Raw genomic sequence first — 15,736 nt, 5'->3', positions numbered from 1 at the left:
AAAAAAATCACATTATCATTTGGAGAAAATAATCGAATTTCTCAGAAATGTCTGGGCTTACACGCAATAACACTCGTGTTTACGCGTTTATTATTGTTTTTACAAAAATTTGAACTACGTCTCCAAATAAATCACTTATTTTCTTATTAAGTTGTCTGCGCTTCCTTTGCGGTACAGCGAGCCTATTAGCAGCTTCAGTGAGCTTAATTAGCACAAAAATGAAGTAGCGAAATCGTTTCCAAGCTTTAAAGCTTCCCTAGACTATTTAAGTGCAAGCTTAGCTTGCGAGCGGCTTAATTGTATACTGTGAACGTTCAAATCGAAGTAAAATTTTGTAGCGGAAAGAACTGAATAGTCGAGCGGCCCAGCAATAAAACACTTTGCGGCACGATGCGATCGCTCTCATTTTTTGCTGTAAGTTTCTTTAATTTAGTTTATTGATATGGAACTTGAATAAAATTAAATTTATTTTATTCATTTATAGGTAATCTGCTTTCTTGTAGTAATTAATTATACTTATGCAGCACCTATCGAATTATTTCCCGGTTTCTTAAGAAATATCAATATAAACACACCTGATAAAACCGATGATATTGTCAAACGACGTGTTTACGAAGAAAATCCCGATGCTGAATTAAAGCAAATTTCTTTACAATCTCTCATTGGTGATTTGGAAGATAGTTTATTCCAATCTGCTTTAAGTGTCAGCAGTTTTGCGGGTAGTGATGATGCCGCAGTCGAAGAGGTAACACCAAAAAGTGACGAGCACACCGTCAACAAACGCAGTACAGACGATAAACCAGTAGATGCTGATAAGCCAACTACTCCAATTCCACAAGATATCGCTGTTGCTAAATCTCTAGCATCAGACGAGATCATACCAATTTTACAACATACACAAAAAGTACCAGAGAAAGAGGGTGTACCAGCACATATAATAATTGATCGTATATCAATACAGCCACATCATGGCAGCTTGCCACTTATACCAGCTTTTCAAGTGCAACACACAAAAGTGAAGGCAGCCGCTATCACTGAAGATGGTTCGAAAGTTGAGAATGTGAAAGTAACGAAAATCAGTTTCAGTGATGCCAGCGCTTTAACATCCACAACGGAGAAGAGCGTCGAAATTAGTCAGAATGCTGAAACCACAAGCAAACCTGCAGTTACCTCAGATACAACCCCGAAAGTAATAGTTACTTCTACTGGTGGTATAACTGGTACTGTGACCACTCAACACGTGGAATCAACAGTTTTATTAGCTGTCAGCACAACGCCAACCCCAACGCCAGCAATTAATGGTGATGAAAAAATCGCAAGTTCTCCAGCAAGCGATATAAATACATCCACTTCAGTGGTGACGGCCATCTCTAGTTCAGCTCCAACTCAGGCGCCAATCAAGGAGCTTAAAGAAGCTGAAAAGGAACTAAAGGAAAAGGTTGCAGAAATTGAAGCTGAGCCAGTCATACTTTCATCAAGAGTTTAAGTGTTGCCTTCGATTTTTTATATTGTGTTTTTTTTATATTTATTCATCAATTTTATTTTAAGGCGCTAATTTTATTATACTCAATGCTGTCACTTTTGTATATTTGTACTTGTGAAAAGATATGTGAATATCGAAATCATGTGATGCGATCAAACTTATTATATTATTAAAAAAAACTCGCTAACAAATTGAAAAAATAAATCTCACGCTACATTGAAAAAAAAATCATATTTATTTTTTTTTAACAAATTTTTCAACAGTAGCTCAGATATTAATTGACATACAAAGTGCAAAATAAACAATAAAAATTTCTAAGTTTCCAATGCTATTTTTGGTCAACTCCCGTCGCTGTGTACCGAGTTTGGAACTTAACCAGGCGTGAATTCTACTTCATGAGCTCAAATCGCACAATATTTTTTAACAATAAAATTGCGAATATCTGTTAATTTTAAAATTCATTTGAACTTGACCAAGTCAACACCACGAACACAGAGTTTAAATACGTTATCGATATTACTATTAACATAAACCTTCTATACTCGTCAATTATTCTGTTTAGGTACTTCATCGCGATTGTTACTGTAATAAATCCGGTACGCATCGTAATTTGCGTATAAACGCTACAAAGATAGGGAGTGCCCAGAGTTAGTACTTAAAATATATGCAAACATAATGATTGCTCTTCTCTAATATTTATGTTATACCGCAGTGTTTTTTATACATTAAAATATTCTTTATATTTTATAGCTTATATCTTATATCTTTATATTTATAAGAAACAAAAATGATTTTTTTTCTGATTCAAAATTAGCTCTGTTATAAGCAAAGTTGTAAGAGCAACGGTAAGACTTGGTAAACAGATCTAAATATTAACTAATATTGCTTTCGATTGGTACATCTGGATTTGATTTAGATTTACACTTGATCTATCAAATTTTGTTGTCCAATCGAACATTTTTAGAGTAATCTAACATTTTTGTTATGTTGAGGCTAGTTGAGTTGAGTCAGTGCACCTGAGCACTTTTACTCTCTATTAACTGCGTGGTTTCTACAAAACCCCTCTTTGCGCCTTGACTGGATTATTGTTTATCACTTCATCAGGCTAAGCAATAACTGACCTCAGATCTGCATATCTCCCCGAGGAGCCTGTAACCATTCTAAGATTTGATAACGCGGTGTTAGTAAGTCTGTCAGATTTCGCAAATAATTTCAGGACTCTATCCTTTATGTATTTTTTTATGGGACCAATCTTGAGGTCCCTGAAGATGTCATTCGTAAATAGTAAATATTTATATATTATTTTCATAAATTTATAACATACATTAAGACTGAAAAGTTTTCGGAAATTCTCATTTAAAATTCGCGCGCTGTATATTTTTCGATATTTTAAGTTTATGTAGTTTGGCAGCACTGTCCTTAATTACTATGCCAAAAATGAGCGCGATCTGTCAGACAGTTCGTTTACGGCAGCTGTTGAAACCAGTTCACCTCAGTAGTGCGTTGCGAAATGTCTTCGACGGTCGTACGACCGTCCTGAAAGGCTTTGTACCACTCATAAACTTGAGTTTTCGATAAAACTGATTCCCCATAAGCCTTTTGTAGCATTCGCAACGATTCTGCACACGAAATTTCGTTCGAAACACAAAATTTGATGCAAACTCTTTGTTCAATATTTTTTTCCATTGTTTTTTTCGCAACGCACTACTGAGGTGAACTGGTTTCAACAGCTGCCGTAAACGAACTGTCTGACAGATCGCGCTCATTTTTGGCATAGTAATTGTCCTTAATTTCTGCCAAACTACATAAACTTAAAATATCGAAAAATATACAGCGCGCGAATTTTAAATGAGAATTTCCGAAAACTTTTCGGTCTTAATGTATAACGAAAAAATTCACATTTTATTTGTTAAGTCATATAAAACAGTTGTTAATTTCAGAGTAATCTAGTTACTCTGACAACATATCTAGAGTGTAATAAATTAATCTCGAGTGTTATACATTTCGCTCCAGATTTAACAATCAAAAGTGAAAATTGCACAAAAAGCGAATCTCGATTTATCAATGAAAAACGGTTAACTATAGTACTGGATACAGAACATTACTCTGAGAGACGTCTCTTGTTTTAATGCTTCTACAGATTCGATCTCCAAGTCCCGATGGAGACCCGTATTCCTAATGAACCACGGAGCGTTGACTAAATTTCTTAGGACTTTGTTTTAGAAATTTTGGATGATTTGAATGAACGATTTTGGTACACAACCCCATAACTGGATTTCATACGTCCATACCGGAGCTAAGGCTTGCGAGTATATCACTAATTTGCTGCTTAGAGAGACGGGTTGCAATATAATTTTTTATATTTTGATTCTAGCTCAATTCGTTTTTTCTTTATATGTTTATATTTTCTTTCCATGTCAACTTTACATATAAGTTCATGTCATGGTATTTAGCTGTATTTAAGTGTGGTATTCGAGCTCTGGACATAGTTATCAACAAATAGACGATTTTTTTATTTGAGAGATTTATATGGATGAATTTCTTTTCCTTCATCTTAATTTTCCATTTTTTAGTCCAACTTATAATTTGATTAATGGAATGTTTCGTTACTTCTGTTGATTCCTATGTGGTATTTCCAGTAGTAAGGATTGCTGTATTATCTGCAAAAGTTGCAATGACGATTTTTGGTGGAATTTGCAAGTTGCCTGTGTAAATTAGACACAGAATTGGGTAAAGTAAAGTTTGTCGCTTTACTATCGAATATTCTAAGCTTCAGTTACCATTTTAAAAAATTATAAAGTTTTTGGGAGTATAAAATATAAAAATATAACCTAATTTTACACATTAGGTCTTAATGTTGAATTCTATAACATACTTGTGCTATATAACGAAAAAAATCTTGTGAATTTAATTTTTAAGTCACTAAACTTATTTTGTAGTTTCATGTTTTGTTTAAAACCAAGTTGACATACATTAGGTTACACAGTATAAAACAGGGCTTTGGGACTCAAAGCTATCCTGAAAAATTTTGCTCCAATTTACGCTAAGCTTATCGAGAAAATGGCAGCCTCGCTTCTTGAAGACCTAGAACGATTCTTTGACTGTAAAAAAGTTTATTTTTTTTCACTCACTGAAACAAAGTGGGTTTGGACATATAGAAAGGTTATAGAAAGGAAATATAGAAAGGCTATACTGTGCTAATCGATTAGAGTTATAGCAATTAAAATCGCTTGAAGAGACTTTCAACTTAAAACGATTTAAAGATTGTATGGCACTTGGTATAAATAATGTAAGAATCATTACAGGAATTCTGACAGGGCACTACATGTTAAATAATTACCTTACAAAATCGGAATTATAGAATTATTATTATAGATTGGCCATGTTAATCTGGATGTATAAGCATGTATATCTTGCTATTCATATCATCATATTTCATAAGACATTTTTACTGATCTGAGTTAACAATGGAATCTTGAATCTCGTGATGAGTTCGACTAAAAATCTTTTTACATTTAAAATGCAAAAGTATGGTCTTTCTTTTTATAACTCCCAATTCGTTTTCCATTTCCATAATTTCAGTGAGGATGATATTTTTTACAATTTTTTTTTAAATTGAATTCAGTAAACAGCGATATCCCTAATCTGAAAATCTAAAATCTAATGGTCTTAATACCTTAAAATCTTAACATAACTTAAAAGTCAGTTTGTTGTTCTTTCGTCACACTTTCTATCTTATTTTTTATTTCCTCGACTCCAGTGGGAGATCATATCACTGATAAGTTTTTTTTTTAACTGATCTGTAAAATAAAAGAAATTATTTTTTTAATTAGAAGCGTCATTCATTGATGATTATTTACTGAGTAATTTATTCCAATCCTAATAAATTGAAAATGCAAAAAGAAGGACCTTTTCATATGAAAAGTTAATTTCATTCTTAATACTCGTACTAAGTAAAACCTCAATAATTTTTATCCATTAAAGTTTACAATAAAATAATCAAGAAAAATAAAGGGAAGAAAATTGAAAGTGAATAAAATGGTATGGAATGAAAAACCAATTTGAAAACCTTTAACGGTTGGTAGTGGTGCCATTCCCATGGACCACATACTCGTGTAAGCACTTAGGTGAACGTGTAAACACTACAGAATATGTTGCATTGTGGTACGCCTTTGTTTATCTTTCTTTGTGGTCGTTGGTTCATTTGAGCTTTTTGATTGGTGAAGTACTCATTTAAATGCAAATTTAAATGAAACTGTAATCCAGTTTATAGCACGTTGGACACACATCGAACGCACATGTCCAGCCGATACGATCCTTTGAAGCATTTGTATGCAGTGCTCGGACATTAAACCACTGGCCACGGAGCGTGGTGGACTTGAATATTCACAAATCGATGAAATTGATGCGATTCTACTGGTATGACTAAAATTTTTGAAAAGTAATATTCCGGCAGACATAAGCGTAAGCTTTGCATAAGCAAAAAAGTGTTCAAAATAAAAAAAATTTATTAATAATAATGTAAGCTAAGGGACAGACGTTTAATCCAGCGGGTCTCTTACACTTGCAATATACTGCGGTAAGAATGTAATTAAATATGTGTGTAAAAACCTTTTATTAATAAATTTTAATATGTACTGCATTTTTTAAAAAGTAATAAAAGTTAAAAGCTGGCATGCAATCCCTGTTATGCTCCCGTTTTATTGACGTTTACCGTCTGGCATTTTGGATCGAATAGTGTAATTACTATGCAAAATGAGATTTAAATCGATTCTCGAATACAAGGATAATTGCAACCATTGGTTAAAAATGCGAAGAAACTTTAAGACTATTATAATTGTGAGGAAATTAACTGTAATGGGAGCACATTTAATGTGTCGTCTCTTATTTAATGCAAAAATATATTATTATTATTATTCTTTAATAGAGTTAATTTTTATTTTTTTTTAAATTGCATACTTTAATCACTATTTATATTTAATATTATTGTTAAGTTTAATTGTAGAAGAATGAAATGTACATAATTATTATAAATTTTTAGGAGCAAGAAGGCTTAGCATATATGAACTGTGTTGCCATACAATTTTCAAATTAATTTATAATAAATAATAGACTAATTTACAAATTAAAGATTGATTTTCAGATATAGAAATAATAATGTTGTAATTTAACGTTAGTTTAAGACGGAAGTAATTATTATAGTTAATAGACACTAGCATCTTTAGTAAAGTGGTTTCGAAAAGTAGTGAACTACAACAACAAAAATTGTTCTATATTTTAATTAATTGAATTTGGGGCTGACCATACAACTGTTTCGAGTATTGCCAAATACTCATCATCAATGGTATCCCAAGACAGACATCTTCCTGCTTGCCAGTTGCTGGACATTGGCACATTATATGCACCGCTGTCTTCTTTTCTTCTAGACATAGTCTACAATTGTCTTCCTCAACAAGAGCTATCTTTTTGAGGTGATACTAAAAGTTTCCATATCCAGTAAACAATGAGGTCAGCCAATTTAGGGTGCTCTGCGTATAGGTAAACACTTTTATTGCATCAGTGCTCATCGATTTTGTCATCATGAGTTTAGGTTGTCTAGAAGTGTTCGTCTCACTCCACCTGTTAAGTTGAAGTGAAACTATCCACTTATCGATATAGGTCACAGTCATGTTGAAGCGCAATGGCAGAAGTTATGACATTATCCTTGCATTGAAAATTCAAAAGGCAAAAAAAACCAAGAGGCAGGTTTTATTCACTACCGATATTTCCTTTAACCCACATGACTGGTACCTCATTTCCGTGAGCACATTCTCATGAAATGGAGCTGTTGACTATGCACGTCTTTTGTATGCTTTTAATAACTTCTAAATTGTTTTGAATTTCAAACTAATGGTTCTAATATTGTCGGGTATGTACTTCGTACTTTTATATGTACTACCTTAGATCACAGTGGAATCTAGTCCTGTTGGAGATAGATCTAGTCATTCAGATAATTTAGATAAAAAAAAAATAACGATTATGATTTAATAATTTTAACATCACAAATACAACAAACGATATATATGTAGTTGTTAATACTTAAAGTTGTACTTCACAGATTTACTACTTTGATGGCATCTCACTTATGCAAGTTACCCTAAAGTAAGTCTTAACTGTACATTTATTTTGGATTATAGTAAATAAGAGATGAATAAGCAATCTCAATTAATAATTATTCAATAAATTACAATTACAAATGAATGAAATTTTCAATTAATTAAGAACTTTGCTTTCAAATTGCTTTTTATTTTTCTAATTTATCAGTTAATAAAATGTAATAAATATTCTCCCAATGCACAGAATGCAGCAGGTGATTTACGGTACAAATTCATGAAATTTGCATACAAACGATGCAAAAGTTTGTGAAAAAAATTAGTATGCAAGGCAATAAAATGAAGCTCATTTAAAATTCAATTGAAGTAAATAAATAAATGCTTTTACAACAATATTCAAACACACAAGAAATATTGATTTTCACAAAATATTTAAAATATTTATTTTTGTAAAATTTTTGAAGCATTTATTTGAAATGCAAGAAAAATCAACTTGAATTCAAAAATTTTGAAATATTGACACTTTCAGCTCCTGTACTCCAGTATCAAATAATATATTCAGTTCTTGAAAGTGTAGGTAATACTTAAAGATGGATGATTTTAATCATACCCAAACGATATGCACGTACACAGATCACCTCAAGGAACTATATGTACGAAAAAGGCTTTAATAAGCGGTTGCTATGTTGATTACTAAAGATAAAAAAAAACAATTTCAAGTAATATTAATATATAAAAGTGATATTGATCGGAAAATATATAAGTGAAAATCACACGAAACATAAAATTGAGAACAAGGCATTGCTGAATCTATATAATAAATTTTGAAGTAACAGGGATGTTAATAATAATAAGGCACATGAATCAATTCAAAACTGTTAATTTCGTCTACAGTACAATTCTTTAAAATCTAACACTATGCGATTTTATGAAAAATTTCTTGTTAATCATTGAAATAGAAATATGGCGAATAAGTCTGGTATAAAAGCACAGTACATTGGATCCCTTCACGGAGTTGTGCAGGTGATTCGAAGATGGCAGCGGAGTAAAAATTATATTAGAGAAGAATATAAATGTTGTGTTAGCTTCTAGCGGAACGGAACACCGCGACCATGGTTGTCCATTCGTGCAGCTTATCAATTCTAATTGAACAAAAGACACTCAACCTTTTGAATGCAAACCAATGTTTAGGAATGAATGTTTAGGACATCTTAACATAAGACGATGGTAGATGATGAGCCACTTCAAAATCGGATAGTTCCAAAGAATGTTACTAGAAGTCTGATCAACTTATCAGCAGAGTCGACATTCTGTTTCCTCAGACAGATCCATGATAAGATGATAATAATAATAATAATAAAAGGTATTCGTGAAAATTGCCCAACAGCCGGTACTGCGGCCAGAAGAGACCTATTGTACCATGATAAGATGATAATAGAGGCTATGATGATTGTTCAAATAACTTGCGAACAAACTCAATTTCTCTCGTCGTATTTGAATGGACGAATTAGCTCTAAACTATCTCTTAGACTAGTACATAGTCTTCAAAGTATTCATTGGCCGAACAGCTCTATACTCAATGCATGAGAATAAATGCAAAAATGAACCTTTATATTGACTGTGAGGTAACTATAAAGACAACAGCTAGTTTCACTTAAGATCAAAAGGAAAACCCGCATGTTTTAGGTCCCTGGATATAGAATCATGAAAAATACCAAGTAAGCTGCTGATCATATCTATATCATAGGCTTAACAGAGAGCACAATTTTAATAGTTGGACCACCGACTTTAAGCAATGTCACATGAAATAGTTTGGTACGATTCATATTCGAAGGTAATGACTAAATTGGGAGCTGCTTACGGCATCAGTAATACCTCAAAGTAGTGTTTAAACAATGAGGTTATTGTGTGCCATTGCCAATTAGCAAATTAGCTGACAGAATGAACATGCAGCTTTCAATATGACTATCATATCTATCTAGCAAGTCCTTAAGTTATATCGCTAAAGACCTGTGTATGTATGACTTTATGGTACCAACCAGTTGAATATACCTATCCATTTAGAGTAGATGGATGTCTAATTTTTTTTGCAGTATTCGTTAAATCTCTTATTTTTCAATATAATAAATGTGCAGTCAACGACAGAATTTTATTGTTTGTTAAATTGGATATGGATGGCAAAAAATACTTCTACTGAACCCTCCACGAGGGTGCCGTCTGGTAATGGGTCACACAGTTCGCGTCCTGTACGTTGTCAGGACGATGCCCAGCTAAGATCAGGAGGAATTGAGTGGATGTCCTTAGTACCTTAATAGCTGCACTAACTAACTTTTGGATATTCGTTACATTGGACGTCTACTGTCGTTCATAATTAAGGAATATATTTTACTCAATGCTTTTAGCTTTATTATTATATATAAAGAATCAACTATTATTGATTAATTTCTTAACTAAGTATTTTAAGTAATTATGCTTTCTTACAGAAGTCAATTTTGACATTCTTGCCTTATTCGTCATAGTCTCTAGGAAGAAAAGTATAATCATTTAAACTGTTTCTTATGGTACATTTTAACCACAGAATCAAAGTCAATAAATGTTACAAAATCTATTGAATTAAAGTTGTAAAAATTTTGAAAGTGCATATCTCTGTTCTACTAAAAATATTTATAAAAAAATTGCAACTCATCCATCCATCAAATTTACAAGTACTCAGATATGAACAGATTGACTAAGTAACTTTATTCTATCCCACATTTCGAAGCATCCTTAAAGCTCGTAAAGTTTAAATTGAAAATGTACGGTGTTTTAACTTCAACAAGGCCAGAGTAGATTTATATTTTTATTATATTTGAAATAAATAAATTTAAAATAGAAAACTTATATTCACACATCAGCTCTCAACTTTTCAATATGATTTGCATGTAGCTGTGCAGAAATGCAAAGAAAGTGTTAACATTTGAAAATTGCATCCTGCTGATATCATTTCTTGCTCCTGGCGACAACAGAAATGCAACAAAGAATATTTTTGTGCATATTCTGAAAGCAATAACAAAAAGGCATGTTATATGTTTGACACCAAGGATACCTGACAAGGCAACACATACTACTCGTATATATTATGAAATAAGCTCAATATCAACATCTATCCAAAGGCATTTATTATTAACAAACAAAAGTAGGTGATTTCCCTGAAATAATACTGACAATTTTTCATATTCAAATTTTCAACACATTTTTAGTGTTGAAATATTAAAATTACAAAACTTTAAAATATAAGTAGAATTTTGTTATATTATATATAGATATGTACTTGGAGATATTAAAACATTTAGTTTGGATTTTAACTTTCAGAAACATTTTTGAGTTAAATGCTCATATACTCACATATATTAAACTTATTGGAGCTTACACTCACACTCAAACCTTATGTTAGAGCTTTTATACCTGAAAATCAAACTACACCTATTTACTGTACAGTATGTATCCACCCCACAACAATACTAGGTCGATAATGAAACTTAGGTTGGAGTGTTGGCCTTTTTTTAATGGATCATTTTGATAATGCAACTGACTCTTCTGCATTTCTCTATTAAAACAGCAGCAGTTTTTAGCTCAGGTAGACAACATTCTGCTTTCAATATGTCTGGATGTTAATAATAAAAATTCTATAAATAGATTAGTTCCAAGTAGTTCAAAGTTTAGATATCGGACAGATCTTGGAATTTCATTTCATCAGAAAGTGCAAAGTCCTTAATCCTGATCGTATGAAATGAAAACTTACAGTGGATCATCTAAATGGTCATAGACACTATTGAATAAAAATGCTTTAGAGACTAAATAGCGTTTCATCAAACAAAGAAGACGAAATGAGTTGAAAAGTTGCCAAAACCAAAAGTTAGCCAATGGTACAGTAATGGCTCCAAAACTACAAGTGGAGCTGGTGCACAAACATTGGACCTTAACTCAAAAACTTCACGCACAGTAGATGCGTAGTCTCTACCTCTGTCTAGAGGTCTACATTAAAATTAAAGTCTAAATTAAAATGTAAGTTGATTGTATTGGTTACATTCATTGGGCTGTCATTATAACCTGAAATTAACACCTCCGAAGCCAATGTGCTGGCTGCCTAAGTAGGAGAACTAGGCGACTGTTGTTGGGTACTTCTTGAAGAAATACTTCCATTATGGTTTAATTCCATATTATATAGACATTTTTAGAGAGATTCATGAATGATGGGCCCAAAGACCTATTCAAATGCAAGCCGCTCCTAAACTGGAGAACAAACGCCTACTTGATAACAATTCGGGTCCAAAAGGACCATCAGGATTTGTTGTAAATTGGTCTTAGGAGAAGTTTCGAATTCTCCTTGACCTCGCTGGTATAGATGATGCTACCAGTAGCTATGCTACCAGTAGCTATGCTACCAGTAGCTATGCTACCACTGACATCGCCCTTGGATTCATTGCCCTTACTAAACCCCATAACCACGACAAGGTGTCAATCCCCAATATATGACGAATATCTAGAATAGATATAAAATATCTTTACTTGTGTCATATCATATTCTTAATTTAAGCTTCATTATTGTTCAAATTATATAAAACAAAATATTTGAAATTGATTTCTTGAATATAAATTAATAAGTCATAAAGTTCTTAATTACAATATTAAAAATAATACAATTGTTGTAAGTCAAAAACATAAAAATGTTTATAAGTCTTTAAATACATTTATTAATTAGTAAAATGTTATAAAAAAAGTAAAACTATAAAAATGTTTTCAACATTCATTGAAGAAAAGTTTGTTAAAAAAAGTTGAAGACGTCAGTTAAACAAATTAAAGATTAAGTATAACCTATTTTAACTTCAACTTTAATTTACGATTACAGGGAAATACACCCACCGATGTATTCAAGCAAATGGGATGTAAATGTAATTGTTGTAATAATAGTTTCATTAGCAGTCACTTAATATCTTGGAAGTAGCAGAAATCTCAGGGTATAAACAAAACATTATAAATCTTTATGAGAACTTGCGAAGTGGGTTAAACAAGCCAAACTAACATGATGACAAGCTCAAATCAGTACAACAGAGTACATGAAATAAAAAAGAAAATGTTACTAACTGACAACTGCAATGAAAAAGCTTAAAACAGATACAAATGTCTGCCCTAAAGTCTGACGGACAAGGAAGCATACATAATTATGGAGCAACAAATACCTATAACCTACATTGCGACAACCAAAGGAACTGGCATACGAATGCTAGCTTTATTAGAGTAACTGCATCAATAAGCAACAGTTGCCAATTAAACCAACACCACACAATCATCATAGCAGCAATGCCGATTACAACAACGCATATTAATGGATTCCGGGGTGCCGCACACACAATCCTCCTACTGAATTTCCAACAGAAAACTTATTACAAACTCATTAAATTGAAGTAAATCAACCGACAAAACTCTAAACCACTACTCGATTGCCAACTTGGCAAGAACTTTCCTCCTTTTTATTTGTGTTTTGTTGTGTTGTCGTAGTGCTTGCCGGCTTCTTGCTTCATAAGATTTATAAATCTGAGCCTAGAATGAAATTGAAAGTAATTAAGTATGTAATAAAAATGTAATCATTAAACTAATTAAAACAAGATTTATAACAACATGACTTGCGCTAACATGTCTCTCTGGCCAACTTTCGTCAATGGAATTAAATAAACTTTATCATTTAACTTTAATATAATGTGAAGTTTATTTTGCTTAGCTATTTGAGGTACCAGTAAGACTGGAATGATACATACTCACAGAATTCGCATATATTTATCATATATATATACAATAAGTTACTACTATTTACTACCATTAAAATCTATTTAAAATCTGTTCTACTCTATAATCAAAATAATCTGTTATTGTCCAAAACACTGTCAATTGAATATAATCAACCATTGCACCTTATGTGTTGTGAGATGACAGATCTCTGCTTTTTCAGAGATCTGCTATTTTCAGTTAAAGATAAGAACTGTCATCTCTGCTCTAACTATTTTCAGTTAAAGATAAGAACTGTCATCTCTGCTTTAACTAAGTAATTTTCCATCTCAAGTAATGATATGTGCAGCTGTGATCGTCAATGGACGCTCTCAAATCGTTTTCATCAAGTCTGGTGTGAAGGTCAATGCGATTTAAAGCCGTGGGCACACAAACATTTCAGTCATACACTATGAACGTGTCAACAAGACTCGGCATCGGTCTCGTTCTGATATAGTTTATGTGAATCAAGATTGGTTAAAAACTCACACTTCATTGCGCCCACACAATGGCTTTGTAATTCGCCAGGTGCAAATCCGATGAACTACTCTATCTGGGTCATTTTGGAGAGAAAGGTAAGGACTAAAAAATATGCCAGTATGGATGCGCTGAAGAAAGTCTTTGTTCAGGAGTGGGCTATAATATCGGAAAATCATTTCCGATATTATATCATTCGTGAAGCATGCAACTTATTTTTTTACCGTTTGAAGGCCTTAGTCAAGGCAAAAGGTAGTCACATCTAGCTCGAGTGAAGGGGTTCCGAAATTTTGATTATTTCCATAAATTTTTATAATGTGAAAAAATAATAAATTATTTTATCCAAAAAATATATGGTCGCTTGAATATGTAACATTGTTAACTATTCAATCGCCTAATCCTATATATATCATTAGAATAAACCGATCGTATTTTTTTATCTAATTTAAGTTTTCAACTAGTAGGTGGTATTTTTACTAGTTCTGTATTAGTACAACTAATTTCTTTTACTAGTTGCAAAGATTTTTTTTCGTCCCATTTTATTCAACACGGAATACAAAGATATCTACATATGTAAGGTAAACAATATTCTGAAACCAATGAGGTTATTATATTCATAATACCAAAATGTTCCTAACCATATTCTTTCAATTGCATTTTAGCCACAAAAAAAAAATATTTGTTTCGGTTAACCCAACAGCCGTCTGCTGTCACTAAATTAGGAATAACCACAAATAGGAATAAGAATACTCCTCCGTTAGAACCCATAGAGCTCTTTTAGTATTGCATTGATATTTTTATGTGAGAATTAAAAAAGAAAATAAAAATAAACTAAGAAAAACAGAGAAAATTAAAAATGTTATGAACTCCTGACCACCAGCAGAAAATCATTTAAAATACGTTCATTATTATTTCCATGACATTTATGGTGCAAAGGCTACATAAAATCATTGGACGAGCGTGTGTATGGCTTACCATATTAGCGCACGTGAAGGTACAAATCCGCTGAGACTTAGCAAGGCGTTGCGGCCTTAATAGAGTCATAACTTGAGTCCCGAGCGAATTGTGGTGCCAAGCATAGCTGCCTTCTTCAGTTTTCCAGTTTTTATGCAATTTTCTCTGCGGTTTTATGGACGAGAATTATTTCAATACACGCCACCAAAACTGAAACTGCAATGTTGCATGCTCCGCCCGTTCAGCAGTTTAAGTACATTTTCTTTATAGATTTTTAATTTTTTTATTTCTCTATTTAGTTTTTTGTTTATTATGTGAGACTATTTTACAGCTTCTCTATTATTTCCAAAGAACATTGAGACCAAAGTTTATTATTGGCTTTATTGTTTTCTGACATTGGTTCGAGCACGATTTTTTTGCAAATGGTTTGAACGGCTGTATTGGATGTCATTTAGTTTAGGAAAATAAGCGATTATAAATATTAAATTATGTATTTAAATATATATAAATTATTACTCTGTATTAGTTGTAGCCATTTTTAGAGAGGTGAACTATAACTGATTGTTGCATTTTTTTCCATTTGAGGTTATGCCTTTGAGCTATCCTTGCGTAATAAATTAGACAAAGATGTACAACAATAACTTTATAGTTCATATTTTGGAGTAAAAATTCACACATTCTCAATCAACTTTTGTTCATTGAAGAGTGGACTAACATTTCTTGAATCGACTCTTCCTCTTAATCCAACTTGTAGACGTCAAGAGTAGTGTCTGGCTAAAAGGTGCTCACGGTGAAAACTCTAACCTATGTACACAAACAAAAAAAAATAAAATTGAAGAATTTCTTGAATGGATACAACTTTCTGGATACTTGAACGAAAAAGATTAACAGTAAAAATTCTCTTAAATGGACATCTACTCTCAATCAA

At 32.3% G+C, this 15,736-nt stretch overlaps 2 protein-coding genes across 2 annotated transcripts in view; one reads left to right on the top strand and one right to left on the bottom strand.

The window, feature by feature from the left end:
• The window catches only part of LOC119677690, a 70,953-nt gene that overhangs the window by 20,391 nt on the left and 34,826 nt on the right, over window positions 1-15,736 (bottom strand). The gene's annotated exons all lie outside the window — the stretch shown is intronic.
• Window positions 214-1,693, top strand: LOC119677688. The gene is made up of 2 exons (XM_038089138.1): window positions 214-414; window positions 485-1,693. The coding sequence occupies exons 1-2, from the start codon at window positions 391-393 to the stop codon at window positions 1,484-1,486; spliced, it is 1,026 nt and encodes a 341-aa protein (XP_037945066.1). The 5' UTR covers window positions 214-390; the 3' UTR covers window positions 1,487-1,693.

This window comes from Teleopsis dalmanni, chromosome 2, assembly GCF_002237135.1.
Source record: "Teleopsis dalmanni isolate 2A chromosome 2, ASM223713v2, whole genome shotgun sequence".
NCBI classification, from domain to species: Eukaryota; Metazoa; Arthropoda; class Insecta; order Diptera; family Diopsidae; genus Teleopsis; species Teleopsis dalmanni.
This window is presented reverse-complemented; position numbering and strand designations above follow the sequence as displayed.